This window comes from Theropithecus gelada, chromosome 9, assembly GCF_003255815.1.
Source record: "Theropithecus gelada isolate Dixy chromosome 9, Tgel_1.0, whole genome shotgun sequence".
In the NCBI taxonomy this organism is placed as follows: domain Eukaryota; kingdom Metazoa; phylum Chordata; class Mammalia; order Primates; family Cercopithecidae; genus Theropithecus; species Theropithecus gelada.
Window position 1 is genome coordinate 15,400,595 of NC_037677.1, and position 18,674 is coordinate 15,419,268.

The window sequence follows — 18,674 nt, forward strand, 5'->3', positions numbered from 1 at the left end:
CTCTAATAAAACTGTTGAAGCAGCCATACCATAGGCAGTTGGTTTTTTATTACTTTAGAACAAATTCTGATTTCTAGTTGAGTTTACAAAATATATCCCTAAAATTTGTTTTTAATTATATTGTTTGATATAGCTTTAAGTTGAAAATGGGGACTATGGAAATATATCTGCTTGCGAGCACACATTTTTCAGGAAAGTGTCTCTTCTTACTACTTTTGATTTCCTTTAGAGGTTCTTTTCATTTTCAGTGTAGCTGTTATCTGTTCAATTTTCTTGTGATTTTTTTTTTCTTTTGATAGTTCATTCCCATTCCTTTGTAATCATTTTCACCTAGTGGAGTAAATGAGATAATTTTGCAGATTGTACCACTTCCCTTTTAAATTAATCCGTTCTTTTTGAGAGAATGATTCTAATAGTGTGGTTAAGTACTTAGAAATCAGCAGGCTACTAACTTCACCTTAATTCAGTCTGTTCCCTTGCTTCCCTGATCTCTTGCTGTGTCTGTCGGGGTGAAGTTCTTTCTCTTCTGCAATCTTCTTCCTCTCTCTAACTCCCAGCCCCCCATCAGGTCTCTGGTACTGAGTAAAAGGAATCTGAGATTTTCATGACTTATAACAATGTTGGTTGCTAAAGCCTCAGTTAATAAATTTCTATTATATTTTCTCTAACTACCTGGTGTATTTATGATTTGTAGAATTTGTACTGTTTGTTAGGATTACTGATGCATTTGGCCATTGATGAGGACTTATTTAGAAAGACAACCATTCAAGAAATGAAGCATGGTATGCTTTTTTACTTTGGATTACTAGTCTAGATGATTACCAGAAAAAAAACACATAGGTTTAAAACAGAAAAATTATGAGACGAATATAAATCTGTTCATCTACTTATCTGAAAAAAATTATTGATGTTACTTGTAGAATTAAAGAGCAGATTTCAGCTGGGCACAGTGGCTCAAGCCTGTAATCCCAATACTTTTGGGAGGTCAAGTCCAGGAGTTCGAGACCAGCCTGGTTTACATAGTAAGAACCCAATTCTACAAGACAAACAAACAAACAAACAAACTAGCCAGGGGTCATGGCATACACCTCTAATCCCAGCTACTCAGGAGGCTGAGGCAGGAGGACTGCTTGAGCCCAGGGGTTTGAGCTTGCAGGGAGCTGTGATTGAGCCCAGTATACCTCCAGCCTGGGTGACAGACCAAGATCCTATCTCAAAAAAATTAAAGTGAAAGTATTTATAAGTTACACTATCTTAAGTTATCATAAATACATGTATCCAAGATACCTTTATAAATTTAAATAAATGATCAGTGCTAATTAACTGCTAATTTCCATTAAAGACAGTTTATATGTATTTTTTTTCTAAAAATTTTCTATGGACTATTTTAGATTACACAAAATATTTCAAAATACATAAAAACATACTAATTATTAGTCATATATTACAGTAATATGTAGTCATATTGAGAAATCGCTTAGGATTTCACCAATTAAAAACTCATTAACTGGAGTGAGTCTTGGTAGGGCATATTTTTATTGCAAGGACTGAAAGCATATACATTCCAAGAATGTGTTTGGTTTATAGTGGTGGCTTTTAACTACAGCTGTGGCACCTCACGTGTGGCTCTGTTATTACCGGTGGGTGACTGAGACTTTGTTTCCTTCAAGATGTTCTTTGAAAGTGAAGTGCTCAAATTATCTTCTGCATGTTCGAGGTGGTATCAATAACTGTGATTTAATTTGTACTAATCTTCCTCATTCATCGGAATCATAGATATATCTTATTAATTCCTTTTTTTTTTTTGAGACGGAATTTCGCTCTTGTTTCCCAGGCTGGAGTGCAGTGGTGCGATCTCGGCTCACTGCAACCTCCACCTCCCAGGTTCAAGCGATTCTCCTACCTCAGCCTCCCAAGTAGCTGGGATTACAGGTGCTCGCCATCACGCCAAGCTAATTTTGTGCTTTTAGGAGAGATGGGCTTTCTCCATATTCGTCAGGCTGGTTTCGAACTCCCGACCTCAGGTGATCTGCCCACCTCGGCTTCTCAAAGTGCTGGGATTACAGGCGTGAACCACTGCGCCCGGCCTATAATGCCTTTGATTCCTGTGATAGAACACTTTGTTCAGTTGCAGATAGAAACAAACAATAGGGAATCCTAGGGAGATAAATTATGGACATGATCACATTTAAACAATAACTTAAATTTTGGTTTGGCATATTATGGAATCTCTTTCTCCCAAATGTGAACTGAGAGTTAAGTTGCTCCTGAAGGTAAATCAGTGTACTTTATTCTTACCTTTGAGTTGAGATACTTTTATGTCTTTATATAGCTGCAACTATGTAAAGTAAGTAACTAAATATTACCTACATAATATTGTTTTTGCTAATCACTAATATTTTGAGACTTACACTAGTAGGTGCTGATTCTCAACTGCTAAAATTACAGTTCTTGCAAGCTGATAGGCTTGACTCTAGTATAATGCCACCTCATATTTATTAGTAAAAATTAGAATAAAATTATGACCTTATAAATATTCGTAAAAATGTTAAACTGCAAAATAACAAGTGAAATAGGACTTTTGCCTGTGTTTCATTTATTTCAGTTTCGTCATATCTTTAGTAGAAATGATACTTTCATGAAGAAATTGTCTGAATCTAAATTCTGTTCACTTGTATTTTGTTTTGCAAAAAGCTTGTTAGAAATAGACTTGTTTGCCTCAGCTAAACTCAATCATGCCTTCATTCAGTTGTCATTTATCAAGACCTTACTACTAGTTCAGTGCTTGAACTGCTAAATCTTATGTTCTCTGCTAGGAGCTTACAATGCACTAGTAGAGATAAGGTATGTATATAACAGAAGAATATGATAAATGCCCATGGAACAGATACAACAATTACTGGAAAAGTATAGAAGCAGCAGCTATCTATTTTAGTATATTTCTACTGGAAAACATACACAGATGACTGCAAGTTGTAATTCTCTTGGAAATCATATAGACGTTATTTGAAAATTAGGATGTCTTCAATATTAATTTATGCAGAATTCTCAATTTTAGTGCCTGTCTAGGCTTTTTTGTCTCTTTATTAGGATTATGAAGGAAAATACAAATTTTGGAAGTACAAAAAAATAAGTTCATATAAAAATTTTAATATCATGATACAAAATTTATGCCAGCCACCAAGTAATTAACAGCAGTCAGGCCGGGTGCGGTGCCTCATGCCTGTAATCCCAGCACTTTGGGAGGCTGAGGTGGGTGGATTACCTGAGGTCAGGAGTTTGAGACCGGCCTGGCCAACATGGTGAAACCCCGGCTCTACTAAAAATACAAACAAATTAGCCGGACGTGGTGGCGCATGCCTATGATCCCAGCTACTTGGGAGGCTGAGGCAGGAGAATCGCTTGAACCCAGGAGGTGGAGGTTGCAGTGAGCCAAGACCATGCCATTGCACTACAGCCTGGATGACAAGAATGAAACTCTATCTCAAAAAAAAGTAAGAGTAAAAAAATAAAAATAACAACAATCCGAGCTAGGTTAAGACCCCTGTTGCTTATACTGTGATTTAAAGAAGTATTTCCTATTTGTCCCAGTCTGTATTGAATGTCCTGTCAGTTATGAAGTTAGTGTTCTAGAGCAAGTAGGGAGTCTCTCAAAGGTCATTCACACTTTTCTTTCAACCTGAGTGAGTACATATATGAAAGAGATGAATGGCGATTGGCATTATTTGAACCTCTCACTGCTGTTTTTCTGTTTGGTCATTTGTTTTTCCAAATGGGAATATTGACAATAAATGACTAACTTTTAGGAGACCTAACAGGTTTTGAAATTCACAATACTAAGCACTATCAAATTCAAATGCAAAGCACGGAAACTCTTTTATTTCTGAAATCTTTCCTATTATCATTCTCAAACCTGCAGTGCAATGAGGTTAGATTTTCCTCATTACCTTTACTTTCACAGAAAGATGGGGGTTGCAGTCGTTCTTTAAGCTAGCATACCAGCTGGCTTAAAACAGAAAATTGCCCAAGTCATTCAAAAATACATGCTTATCCATGCTCCACACTGCAATACCCACTCAACCATTAGGCGGGCTCTGTTTGGGGCATTTGTAAACAGAGAGAGTGTTATAGCTTGTTCTCGAAACATAATACTGACCAGCCAGAAAATGATTTTTCGCATTTATGGAAGGGATGCGTTTTTACATATCATTTAAACTGTTGTGATTTTTGTCTGTTATTTAAAAATGTATGAATAGTGATTTTGACATGCTTCTTTGTAAGGAAATCTTTGTAAATATAATATCAGCATTAAAGTGGTAGGGCAGTGTGCATGGTGGAGATATTACATGTGTAATCATTTGCATTCTTAATGTTCCAGAACCCTGGGGTTATTAGTAAAACGATTGGAGAAAGGTGGTAAAGCTGAACATGAAAATCTTTTTCATGAGAATGATTGCATTGTCAGGATTAATGATGGCGACCTTCGAAATAGAAGATTTGAACAGTAAGTGTGTGCTTGCTGCATTTCTCTTCTTACTTGCATTAGGCACGACAGAGTGCAGTCAGTTGAAATGCTTCAAACAACATATCTGTGATCTCAGTCTGTATACTAGACAGGAATATTTTCTGCCATTAGCTTTTAAAAATTTAATCATACTCAAAGTAATTAATACCATTAGACTATATTTCAAAATGTCCTCTGATGGATATAGCTCTTCTTAAGTAGCATAGCCTCCGTTTCAGCTTTACAGTTTTGCTGGTTCCTCCCCTTTTGGAAAATTGACAGTGTGCCCATTTCTATCATACTTTAATTCACCCATCCACCTTTGCTGCACACAATTTCTCTAGATACAAACAGGCAGATAAAGCTCGTTTGCACCTCAATTTTGGGTTGTATTCAGATATACTTTATCTTGATTCAGGCCCTTAGTCAATGAAAAACATAAAAGTTGGCCAGTTCTTATAAAACAAGGCAGGAGGCCGGGCGCGGTGGCTCAAGCCTGTAATCCCAGCACTTTGGGAGGCCGAGACGGGCGGATCACGAGGTCAGGAGATCGAGACCATCCTGGCTAACACGGTGAAACCCCGTCTCTACTAAAAAAATACAAAAAAAAAAACCTAGCCGGGCGAGGTGGCGGGCGCCTGTAGTCCCAGCTACTCGGGAGGCTGAGGCAGGAGAATGGCGTAAACCCGGGAGGCGGAGCTTGCAGTGAGCCGAGATCCGGCCACTGCACTCCAGCCTGGGCGACAGAGCAAGACCCTGTCTCAAAGAAAAAATAAATAAAATAAAATAAAACAAGGCAGGAGCAAACAGAACTCTTAAGAACTTGGGGTCCTGACCAGGGAACCAGCATGAGAAAGAGCTGCTTCCCAGGCTAGTCATATGGTTGCACTGTGACCCGCAGCTGTCAGCATTTTGAATTATTGAGCCTGGATTGCTGTTCTTGAGATTTTTGCATATACCAACTTAATAGATAATTAATAGTTACTTTCTATAGCCTTCTAAGTGTGCGTGTGTGTATTTTAAAAAATTTAAATACACATCTAACCCAATCCAAGATTCTGTATATAATTATAAAGCTCTTTCTTTGAAAACTTAAATGGAAATATTTTGTAATGTCTACAAGTTGTATTAGACAATGTTGTAAAGAGAAGGTTCCATTTGGTTTCTATTATTGAAATTATAATACCTCTGTTGTACTTAAAACATGTTTAATGATTTACAATTGAGAGAACAGAATTTTTTCTGTAGTTGTAGATAATTTTTTTATTTTTATTGAGAGAAAGAGAAATTTATATTTGAAGAAACAGCTATTCGTAGATCAGAGCTACAAACTTGATTGATAAATGGGTTATTAGAATTTTGCTTTTCAATTTCAACAGCCTGTCAGTTCTTATTGCTTAATTAGTATACTTAATTAAGCTCATAATATCTTCTAGTCTGCCAGTCTTAATTTGCTAATTTTCTATTCTTTCTCAAACCCAGAGCACAACATATGTTTCGCCAAGCCATGCGTACACCCATCATTTGGTTCCATGTGGTTCCTGCAGCAAATAAAGAACAGTATGAACAACTATCTCAAAGTGAGAAGAACAATTACTATTCAAGCCGTTTTAGCCCTGACAGCCAGTATATTGACAACAGGAGTGTGAACAGTGCAGGGCTTCACACAGTGCAGAGAGCACCCCGACTGAACCACCCGCCTGAGCAGATAGACTCTCACTCACGACTACCTCATAGCGCACACCCCTCGGGAAAACCACCATCCGCTCCAGCCTCGGCACCTCAGAATGTATTTAGTGCGACTGTAAGCAGTGGTTATAACACCAAAAAAATAGGCAAGAGGCTTAATATCCAGCTTAAGAAAGGTATAACCTATCTTGTTTTTGTTTTGTGGAATTTCTTTTCTTAGTAGCAACACACAAGGGTTGAGATGGAATTTATTTTAAAAGTCAACCTACTAACCCAAAGCACCCTAAGTCTTATCTCATTATTTTGTGAAAGAATTGATAGATTTTTAAAAGCTACTTACCTTTTAACACGTTTAAAATTGTATTTCTTATATGTCTCAGGTTTATTTTGCTCTGTAGAAATTAAAATGTAAAAGTGCAGAGAATAAGACTTTAAAATATGTCTATGAGAAGAAGATAGCAGCTACTACTGCAGTAAAATTTTTGATTGTGAATGAAAATGGCTTCAGGACATTAATATCAAACACAGAACAATAGTAAGGATTTGACCATTTTGACTGCCCCATTTGCTGTCTAAGTCTAGCCCTCAAAGAGGACTTGAGAGGTAGTGCACATCAATCCCAGTATTTGGTGTGGGGAGGAACTGATTTGTTTGAGGCTGCCAGGAGTTTATAGTAGGTTGCTGAGAAGCCAGGCCATTGGCTCTTGTCTTTTGTTTTCTTGAATTACTGCATTACTTCCCTTTCTTTTTTTTCTTTTCTTTTCCTTTTTTGTCCTTTTTCTTTTCTCTTTTTTTTTTTTTTTTTTTTTTTTTTTGAGACAGGGCCTTGCTTTGTTGCCCAGGCTACAGTGCAGTGGCACAATCATAGCTCACTGTAGCCCACAGCACCGCACGTCAGCCTTCCAAGTACTGGGACAAGAGGCATGTGCCGCCATGCCCATCTCATTTAAAAATTTTTTTGTAGTGATAGAGTCTTGCCATGTTGCCCAGGTTGATCTGGAACTCCTGGCCTCGGATTCCCAAAGTGCTGGGATTATGGAGTGAGCCACCATGTCCAGGCCTGCTTCTCTTTCTTATGGTGATGTGGAAGTCATGATGGCGATTACCAATTCTTTGTGCATCTTTCAGCCATTTATGTATTTTAGTACCCTTCTTGTATACAGTGGATCTCTGTGTATAGAGAGCATGTTCTTGCAGTTTGCCTCCTTCAAAGTTGAGTGCAAACTATTGGACTTGAATTTATGATTTTCACCCAGTGTTTGGTCCAGGCACCAAGATACGCTTTTACTGTTCATGATCCATTTTAGCTGATCATTTTGATATATTTTTAAATCATGTCTTTCAAAATGGTATTATTATAAAGAATATTTATTTTTATAGGCTCAACCATCAACTCTTATAGTTGGATGGAAATGATTCCAAGAGAGGTTCATTATTTCCTCAGGTCATGTGGCTGTTGGCCACAGATTCTTACTAGAATGTTTTCCATATCCAGATATTCAGACCATTCTGCTTTCCATTTGGGGTAGCATTTACAAGGTTGTAAATACTGAGACTGCTGTTTCCTTTCTAAATCATATTCTTTCATTGAACTTTATGTGAACCTCAAGTTTCTTTTTCTGGTTACTGGCTTTTAAGCTCTAAATACTGGATTGACATGATCAGGAGTTGACAGCTTGCCTCCTTGCAAACACAGAGGCATATCAACAGAAACCCCTTTGGCTCTGTCACTTCCTAAATGAGAGAAATATCACATCCTCTTTCCTCCTTTTGCTCTACTTAAATGACAGGCCCTTGTTTTTAACCAAAAACATATCAAGAACCACAAATTGAGTTGTATAAAAAATAAAATTCTGCTTGAGATCTCTAAAAGGTATAGTATTTTGCTTCACCACTGTCATAAAGATATTGGTTCATAAATATCTTTTCCTTTTTATACTGATACAGCAGTATTCATTTAGTTAATTACAGTTTTTCAAAAATTAGGATATTTGACAAATCATGATATAACATGAACTTTTTGAATGAGGTGATTTGCCACTAAAAGTACCATTGTTTTGAATACAGATTTTATTTTAATAGCATTCAATGAAAAATATGATTGCATTTGCACAAGCTTATTTAGAAAGATTGTGCTTAATCACTCTAAGGAGAAACAGTGGTTTTAAGTGTTTTTCAGACCTTGAATAATCTTAATGATATAGAGTCCCATAGATCTATCTTGATTTTAATTTACCAACTGTGAGAGTGTATGACAAAAAACACATGCTGCTTGTGCATGCCACCAATACTTACAAATATTTTATATAAAAATTGTGTTTAGTATAAATGTGGGGAAGAATGTAGATTATCTTTGATTTAGACTAAATGCATATATTTTAATAATAATGATTGTAGGAGAATTGAACAGGCTTTCCTTGTAGCTAGCAGATTTGTTCTTACCAGTTATTACATTTATTAGTGAAGTACATTAAAAACATAGGGTGTGTCAGTGTTAAACTTCAGATTCAGTTCAGAGTGAGCTAATGTGCTTTGAGTGGCAGCAATTCTTCAAAAACTGGGATCAACTCTTAGTACAAAAAAAGATGTCAGTATAATGATTCTTTGGCCTAATTTTGGATCTATATTATATAACATGACAACAGAATAGCCTCAGTGTACTTGCTTCCATAATTATGATTTCTTAATATCTATTGCCATTTTGGTATTCTCAAATACCCTGCTCTTTTGTAGAAATTAGCTTTTTAATAAAGTCAGAGGAGAAGGTCAGTAATCTGTTTCAGTCAGTGCAGAGTGTTTTGTTGGCTTTGTTAAATGAAAATTGATATCTCCTTATCTTTCCTTGAAAGGTCATTGCCTGAACTTTTAGCTTACAGATTTAGGGGTTATTGCTGATATTTTAATAGTATTGAGGTTCCTACAACAGTCAGCATTCGTGGTTCAGAGAAATTAGTATTGCAAAAGGAGAGTAATTAAGAATTCTTTCTTAATAAATGTTATTGCAAGTCATTAGAGTTTCGTGAAAGCAGAGACATATGGAAAAATCTCCGCAGAGCAATTACAAACATTTCATATAGACAATATGCCATTCAGGTGTTCAGCATGGAAGACGTCAGAAATATTAATAGCCTAGGCACCCTAAAGTGACTTCAGACTAGAAGTAAATGAATGCTTTGTTTGATGTTGAGAATAACTATGGTAGGTTTTGCTACAGGAATAATTATGGAGTGTTTTCTTTATTTCTCCTTTAATGTTTCTTTAATCTACATTTTTATTCACCCATTTTTTTGTTCACTTGTATTTTATACTTTTCATTACAGTTTTATACTGAGTGAGGTATCAGATTAATATGCTCTTTTCTAGATTTTTCACCTTTACAGATCTCTTTATTCTTCCCATAATGAGCAAGCATTTGAGTTAACAATATTTTAACTGAAATGGAAACTAATATCTTAAGAAGTAACTTTTTGAAAAAAGCTTAGGTAGAAATCATGATTGTAAAGATTTTGTGATTCATTGGAAATGTATCGTTATCTTCCCAGTTTTTCCTGGGCACATGTTGGCTTATTGCATGTTGATTCAAGTGACATATAAATGCTTTTCTGCATTGTATTGAGCATATAAGACTGCCTGTCAAGAAAGCTGCCAAAGAAATGAGAATTTAAATTCTGTGAATCATCAGAGTAATTTATAAATGCATCATTCATTTAGTACCTTTAAACATATATGATGATCCCCAGATTTGGTAGCCATGATCTGAGATGGAGTCTTCACTGAGTAATTTGCCTTTTTCGGGAATGGGGGATGGGGAAGGAAATATACATGGTAAGATTTAGGTGAATTAGAAGTGAACTAGGCAAAGATAATATGGTTCATGGCTTATTCTCTTAGTAAATTGCTTTGAATAATTATGATTTGGGGAGGTTCCATTACCTCTATGTAGAGCGATCTCTCATTTCACTATTCCTTTCCAGCTTCCTGGACATTTTCGTCTCCCTGGCTCATACCTCCTACCCTTGAAATTTGTATGTCATTATTGCACAATAATATTTGAGTTTTGAGGTACTGTGGGTCTTAACAGAAGTTTTTTTCTTTCTTCATGTAGTGAATTTCCTATTCAAAGATTTACATTGATTACATTTTAGCAGTCGTATTTGTCTTTGAGAAGATTGCTGTTTCTTCTTAGATTAATAACTGCTGATATGCAAACCATTTAAATCTTCCACAATTTAGTCTGTTTTGAACAATTTCATTACAACTTTTAAACTATTAAAAGAAATGTGGACCATTGTGAAAGTTACAAAATGTAAAGTTGAGGTTGAGTATACTAGTGCAATACACTTGTAAAATTCAAGTTATCTCATTTTATTTACTTTTCTTCCCCTTCACATACCTAGGTACAGAAGGTTTGGGATTCAGCATCACTTCCAGAGATGTAACAATAGGTGGCTCAGCTCCAATCTATGTGAAGAACATCCTCCCCCGGGGGGCGGCCATTCAGGATGGCCGACTTAAGGCAGGAGACAGACTTATAGAGGTAAGTGATATCCCCAAGCAGGATATTCCCTAATTCTGGAAATGTTCCATTTCCAGGAGCCAACTTTTAAAAACATTTTCATACAATATGAAATTAAACTATATACATTTTAGCGGAAGTATGCGTCACAAAATGTGTTTCTGTTTTACGTTTAAATTTTCCATGTTATCTTTTATATATGTATATTTTTTAATTGTTAAAATTTTTTGTAGAGACAGAGTCTTGTTATGTTGCCCCAGCTGGTCTCGAATTGCTTGAATTGCTCGCCTCAAGTGATCCTCCTCCCTCCCAGTGTGCTTGAATTACAGGTGTGAGCCATTGTGCCCAGGTCTTTTTTCCATGTTATCTGATGAGAAATTAATCTTTCCATTTAATTTTTTTTTTTTTTTTTAAATGAGATGGAGTCTCACTCTGTCGCCCAGGCTGGAGTGCAGTGGCACAATCTCGGCTTACTGCAGCCTCTGCCTTGTGGGTTCAAGTGATTCTCCTGCCTCAGCCTCCCTGGTAGCTGGGACTACAGGTGTGCACCGCCATGCCTGGCTAATTTTTGTATTTTTCATAGAGACAGGGTCTCACGACATTGGCAAGGCTGGCCTTGAACTCCTGCCTTGGCCTCCCAAAATGCTGGGATTACAGGCGTCGGCCACCATGCCCAACCCCATTTAGTTTAGTTGTAAATTTTTAGTTACTCAGACATTTGGTTTATGAGTAACATTTTGTCATATAAAATGTCTATAAGGTTACATTTTTAGATGACTTTATATTTATATCTGGCAATATGGAAACGTTATCCACTTTGTATTCGGAACAGAGACAGATGAAATAAATGAAAACAGTGTGTCTTGATAAGAGGAGCAAGAAAATCTTGAAATGGCAGCATGGAGAATAAATTGAGACATAAGAGTCAAATGTCAGGAAAGAAAAAAATCATTTTTGAAATTTTTTTCTATGTCTTATGAGTTTGGGTTCATTGGTATTTGAAGCTGCCTTGGAAATACATTAACATACCTAATTTGTGTTTGATGATTTGCATATAAAAGAGAAAACGAAAATTGAAAAATATATTTTTAACCATTTCTCTTAGTTTTTTTTTTCCCAGAAAATAGTCTGTATTTTTATTAGCAGATATTGCATTTCCTAATTAACTAGTATTCAAATATTAATGCTAAGGTAAACTTTTACCACACTGTCCTTTTTTCTTATAGTTTCATATATGGTTTCTATTTCTCCAGATTGAGTTTTCCTAAAGAATTTTTGTAAAGTAGGGGAGTAGAGGGATACCATCCATATTTTTTCCCACGTCTACATTTGGGGCTGGGTCCTTTCCATTTTATTCCCACTGTTTTGGTCCTGTGCATGTGACAATGTATGTTAAATAGGCACTGTTAGAAATGAAGTCACAGATGTTTGAGTACAAATTATGTTTAGGGTCCTGCTTCTTGAAAAAGTCACTTGTCCTGGGGGTATAAATTGAGTGGTACATTAGCCCATGCCTGCAGTCGTAGCTTGTTTTATTTGTGAGAGTCTTCACTGGGACTTGAATTCAGTCCTCCTGTCTTCTAAGTCCAAAAAAATATGTCTGTCCTTTTCTGGCTCTCTCGGTCTTTCTTTCTAAAGATAATTGCTTTATTATTGAGTCACTTTTTTCTTTTATTACATAATTGCTTTACTTTCAACATATCAGAAAAACCTTTTTATTTTAAAACAATGAGAAAGACCTGCAACCTGTATGTCTTTAGAGTTAGGCTTTATTTCCATAGCTGTCATCTTTGTCTTAAAATGGAAACTTCATTTTTGCATGTTTTAAGCCCAACCTTTTAGTATCTACAGTTGCAGCTATACACTATTGATACTTACGTGCATTTTCTCTGAGTGTCCAGATAATTAGAATCATACAGAGAAAAAAGTATCAAGTGACTTAATTGTCTAGATTTTTTTTCACTTTCTTTTGTTTGAGTACAAATTATGTTTAGGGTCCTGCTTCCTGAAAAGGCCGCTTGTCCTGGGGGTATAAATTGAGTGGTACATTAGCCCATGCCTGCAGTCGTAGCTTGTTTTATTTTGTAAGTCTCCGCTGGGACTTGAATTCTGTCCTCCTTTCTGCAATTCCTTAATAGTAGTACCTTGAGCTATATGAGGTTGATTTTTTTTCAGAAGGGGAAATGTTCTGAAATATATTTTAACTACAGGAAAATTTTAATACTGCAATTTAAGTTATAAACTTATTTGCCTTGGACAAAATGTCATTTTTGTCTAAAGAAAAAAATGTAGAACACCTTTTAAAGGAAACATATGCTCTCATTTCTGTGGAATATATAGTGCTTTCTGATAATGATGTTATACTTCCTATTAGATAAAAGATTCCCTAAGAACAAGTTGTTTTAAATTTTTTTCCTGCTTGAATTCTCTCATAATACTGAAAAAATTTCATGTGAAATACTACTTCCCTACTAAAAAATATTGTTTTGTAGCTGTGTTTCTTTAATGTTTACCTTTTAGAGGTAAACGTTTTATTATATTTATCAGCAAAATTTCATTGAAAGTGAAAATACTGTACCAAAATATTTTTGGTGTGTTTTCATTAATCTTTATAAGAGCAACACCTTTTTATTTTGGTATAAGAAAATCTATGATGCACAAGGCTATCAAAATATCTCAGTTCTAAGCCAGTAAGTTTTGTGTTAACTTGACATTTTTGAATTATTTATTACTTGTTACTTGTCAGTGCCCTGGTGATTGTCACTTTGGGTTTAATGACAAACACTAAAAGATTGACCACTTTCTTTCTTACTTCCAGATCTGGTCTTAGTTTCTTTATTAGTCACAAAATCTTAGTGGTTCCTAGATCATGGCAGAATTGTATGTGAAATGAGTTATGTTCCATAGCAGATACGGCTAGTCCTACAGTGTGTGTGTGTGTTTTTTTCCTGTTGTTTCCACAGGATTACAGCTGAAAACTTTTGTTTTGTTTTGTTTTAGGTAAATGGAGTAGATTTAGCAGGCAAATCCCAAGAGGAAGTTGTTTCCCTGTTGAGAAGCACCAAGATGGAAGGAACTGTGAGCCTTCTGGTCTTTCGCCAGGAAGACGCCTTCCACCCAAGGGAACTGGTGTGTAAATTTAGAGTAGATGAAAGATTTCTGATATGCAGCAGCCAGGGGTCTGGGTTAGTTGCCTGATGGCAAATGTTTATTGAGACATTTTCCAAGGAGTTTCTAGATCTTACATATCTTTCAGCCCTCACTGAATACAGACATTCTTTTCTCTAATACTCCCTTAGTTTCAGAAATGGATATCCTCAGTAATGAATGGAGGGGTATTTAAACATCAGACTGTAGGGATATTTTCAAGGGCATCAAATGTTCATCACTGTACACCCTCAGATGGACTGACTGAATACAGAGACGCTGATTATTTCAGAACTGTCACTCCACAGACTGTCGCTGAAAGCTTGCCATCTTCCACACTACATATGACAAATTTTCATATTTCAGATTTTCGTAGTACATGCCAGTAAGCCAAATAGATGCTTACTTCCTTACTGTTGTATGAAAAGGAATACCTTTTAAAAAAATATTATTAAAAATAAAAAGACCTAAGTGGCAATAAGCCTCATGGCTATTAATTATACAAATATAGGTCATGTTATTTAGGATGACATAAATGAAGGAAATGAAAAGGCATTTACAACTTTTGCAACCTATCTCCTTCACTTTCCATACATACATTAATACATCTGAAGATTTACGTGGTATTGGTGTGAATGAAATAAATGTCTTAGATGTACATGTTCTGAGTGTTTTTCTGCAAAAGTGCTAGGTTTCATTTATATATAAAAATGACATAATTGGAGGAGTTGCCTTTGTCTTTTAATGTGGTAAGAAAGTTGTTTTATTTCAAGTACAAGTGGTATTTTAAATATTTCAAAACAGATTCTACTTGGATCCTTTTGGAATACATCCTTTTCATCTAGCTCTTAGCTCTAAACAAAAATTAATTTGTATAATCTAGAGTGACAAGGTTTTAGGAATGAGGTTTCCAAATTTATCATATAGCCCAAATTCTCTTAAGTTCTGTCTTCAAGTATGGATGTGTTATGATAAAATTTATATTTTATTTATAAATACAATAACTATATTTTATTCTCTATATAAACTATATATTTCTATAAATATTATAAATCAAAGTAAATTTTAGTCATAATATCTCATCCCCTGGTTACACACTTGTCTTAAAACTTAATGTGGATTTTGTGGAAATTTCAGACTGTGATAGGGTTGAAAAGTGAACACTTTTGTTTTAAGTAGATTTTGAATAAATTATGAAAACTTCTTTATATTTAAAAATGTTTAATGCATTATTTCTCAATTTAAATTCAGTTTTTCGTTTTCCCCCCACTGTTATCCAATTTTGAGCTTAAAATGCCACCTGATCCTAAATCTGGAGATGTCTCTATTAAATTGTAAATGAGCACTTAAAAAAAAACAACTAGCTTTCCATGTGATTTGCTGAAGCTTTAATTCTTCCTCAGTGTCTCAGAGTGCACTAGTTAGCATTATTAGGTTGCCAAAGCTTAGACACTGCTCTTAAGCAGCCTTTTCCAGAGTTAGTGCCAGCATATAGCCAGCTTAAGGTTATTCAGGTTCTTCTTGTCCAATTTTGATCTTCCAGGCTTCTGTTTTTCCCTTCTGCTACCTACTGTTTTTTTTCTTGGTTATGTAATTTATTGCTTGTGAGCTTTTCATTAAGGAGTACGCCAGTAGGCCGTCAATCTATTATGCATGTTGCAGCTGCTTTTCAAAATTTAAAAGAATAAAATCCTGAAAACTTAAAGGGAAGGGGCATTTAAAAATAATCTTTGAATCTAGTAGACATAACTATTTTCCTCTGTTTGGGGGGTCTGTGTTTAAATCTGTGTCTAAATCTAAATACTTTTATCAATCTGTGCCTTTTTTATAAATCATCCTTGTAAGTTCCTACATAATTAGGGCAAGTCAACATTATATGAAAAAAAAAAATCACATTTATTTCCTGTGCAACATTTTAAAGTATAAAGCTGGTAGTTCAAGCTGTAGTTCAAACTGTTATTATCTGGTCTAGCTATCAAATGATTCTATACCTTAAAACTTTGTTGATTGGGAAAATTTAAAAACAAAATTAGAAACAGTGCCATGATTAGGAAAGCAGTTTGGTGAGACCTCTTTTCCTCCAAGTAATAAATTCATGATGTACTATGAATGAGCAAGTAAAGATGTATATCTAGAAAAATTTCTTAAAACATACACATAAACACACACATCAGCAAAAGGTTGGAAGACAGAGCATTACATCAGCCATCATATAATTATCCTTGATACATTTTGTGGATTTTAAGAATCAACAAAATTTTCTTTAAAATAAATCATTGTGTCCCTATGTGTTGAAGATGGCTTTGGTCAGTCTGTATTTATGTTTTTCTTCAATTCTTCTAGAATGCAGAGCCAAGCCAGATGCAGATTCCAAAAGAAACGGTAAGAGCTTTGTCTTTTGAAGGATGCAGAGATGTTGGAAAGATACATGGAACTAACTTCTTACTAATTTAATATGAAGTTACTTGTCCTGCCTTTTCCTGGCTCATAATATTTAATACATGGGCTTATTAAATGCCAAGGTGGTCTTATTTTAAGGTGACTTATTGTTACCACCCCAAATGGAGTATATTTTGTGATTAATTTTGATCAGACAGACACAAAAAAGAGAGGGATTTCCTATTCACTTGCATAATGAGGACCAAAGCTTAGTTGTTTTACATATATGCAGACTATTTCATGACTTATGAAATGCTCAATTATAAGTGGCCACAAAATGGAAAGAAAAGTTAAAAAACTTGATTCAGTCATGGAAAAAAAGGGAGGGCTAAGAGAATACAGTAAAAAAAGTATACTCAGGAAAATTAAAGTGACGTGTCAGTATTAGGCTAAGCATAGTTGTTAGAATAACTATAAAAGAGAGAATTTCTCTTACCAAAAGTTAAGGCCTCACAGCTCACATTAAAATGCAAACATAGTTGCATCCTGTTAAGAAAACAAGTCCTGAGACAGACTGGGGATAAAAGAGTAAGCTTAGTTCTGGCAGGCAGAACTAACACAATAAAAGGAAGGTTTGCTCTATCAGTCTCTGTGATGAGACGCTACATGGGAGTAAAAAGGGCATTTTATATTGACATGGTAGAAATTCTAACAATCAGGATCTTGTTTCCTTTTTTCATCAAACAACATAGCATAAAGACATTCATTCTTAAACTATTGTAAATGGAAATTTTAGCAAAGTTGTCTCCATAGTAGGTAACGTTGATATATCCCTTTCCAAAAATTTTTACATTGTCGACTAAAAAAAGTAGGAATATAAAGAATTGAAATAATATAATAAACAGTTTTCATTTTCTGTACAGTTTTATAAACAGAAAACTTTGAACTAATAAACAAAATGTTATTTTTCAAATATTCCTTCTTTTTTTATTTTTTTTGAGTCTAGAATCTCACCATGTTTCCACAGCTTACTGCAGCCTTGACCTCCTGAGCTCAAGTGATCCTCCTATAAATATTCCACAATTCTGAAAATGGATGACAAATTACATCTTGGAGGAAAATCAGTAAACAACCTTGAGAATATTCTGCATTAATAAGCTTGTGTTGTAGACAATTCTTAGCTTTAATTTTTGGTTTACAATATAAATAGGGCAATTATATCTAATCAAAATCACACTGATATTTATGTGTTGGTGGTAGATTAGACAAGGGGAAATTGGACAAATTGATTCTAAATAATAAATGGGGTACAATAGCAATTTATACTACTCTTTGAAAAGACAGTAATTGTGGCAGAGTATAATGTAAAGCTACAATACCTAAAACAGCATGGCATTGTTATAGTGGTAAACAAATAGATCATTTAAACAGATTAAGGGTTACAGAAACAGATATGATGTGTATAGGTATGCGCATGTATGTTAAAGAAGGTACTTCAAATTAGTAGCTTTAAAAGGATAATTTACATAGTGTTTATAACAATTGCCCATTTACTTACAAAAGTAAATGGGCACCATATGTCAAAATAGATGGAAAAGATCTATAAAACAAAATAGATCCACAGTCATTTACACACACACACACACATACACACCCCTTTGGTATCTGTACCATGAAATAGTTATAGGATAAATGCAAAAGGAGGAAGTATTTACAATGTGATCCTTAGGGGAAGAGCTATTCCTTTATGGTTTAGGATAAATATCAGAATATTTTGGAAGACACAATGACTTTGCTCACAAACTAATCTATTAATGTCTAAGACAATCTGAGATGGAAAATGATGCTTTAAGTAGTAAAGATAGGGATGTTCTTTCAAAACGTGTAGTCAGTGCCAGGTGCAGTGGCTCACACCTGTAATACTAGCACTTCGGGAGGATCACCTGAGCCGAGGAGATTAAGACGAGCCTGGGCAACATAGCAAGACCTCATCTCTACCAAAAAGTTAAAAATAAACAACAAAAAACATGTAGTCAGTCCTGTTGAGGAAACCGATGATCGGCTTTGAACTTCTCAGTCAGCAGAGGGAAAGAAGCATCTTTTGATGTGGTATTCTGTTAAGAAATGCAAGGTGCATTTCAGTTCACAAGCTGTGTGTTTACAGTAGCATGACGTGGCAACTGGGAGTCACCTTAAAAAAGGAAGTCATGCTGGGCACGGTGGCTCACACCTGTAATCCCAGCACTTTGGGAGGCCGAGGTGGGTGGATCACGAGGTCAGGAGATTGAGACCATCCTGGCTAACAAGGTGAAACCCCGTGTCTACTAAAAGTACAAAAATTAGCTGGGCATGGTGGTGGACGCCTGTAGTCCCAGCTACTTGGGAGGCTGAGGCAGGAGAGTGGCGTGAATCTGAGAGGCGGAGCTTGCAGTGAGCCGA

General features: G+C 35.5%; 1 protein-coding gene across 11 annotated transcripts in view; it reads left to right on the forward strand.

Moving 5' to 3' along the window:
* The window catches only part of PARD3 (par-3 family cell polarity regulator), a 720,507-nt gene that overhangs the window by 440,590 nt on the left and 261,243 nt on the right, over positions 1–18,674 (forward strand). For 6 of the 11 annotated variants that reach the window (XM_025396022.1, XM_025396024.1, XM_025396025.1 and 3 more), the window contains 4 exons: positions 4,379–4,504; positions 5,987–6,369; positions 10,591–10,730; positions 13,710–13,838. In XM_025396022.1, the coding sequence (XP_025251807.1) occupies positions 4,379–4,504; positions 5,987–6,369; positions 10,591–10,730; positions 13,710–13,838 (778 nt within the window). Of the gene's footprint in view, positions 1–4,378; positions 4,505–5,986; positions 6,370–10,590; positions 10,731–13,709; positions 13,839–16,199; positions 16,239–18,674 lie in introns of all 11 variants that reach the window. The other 5 variants (XM_025396019.1, XM_025396023.1, XM_025396021.1 and 2 more) reach the window with 1 other exon arrangement.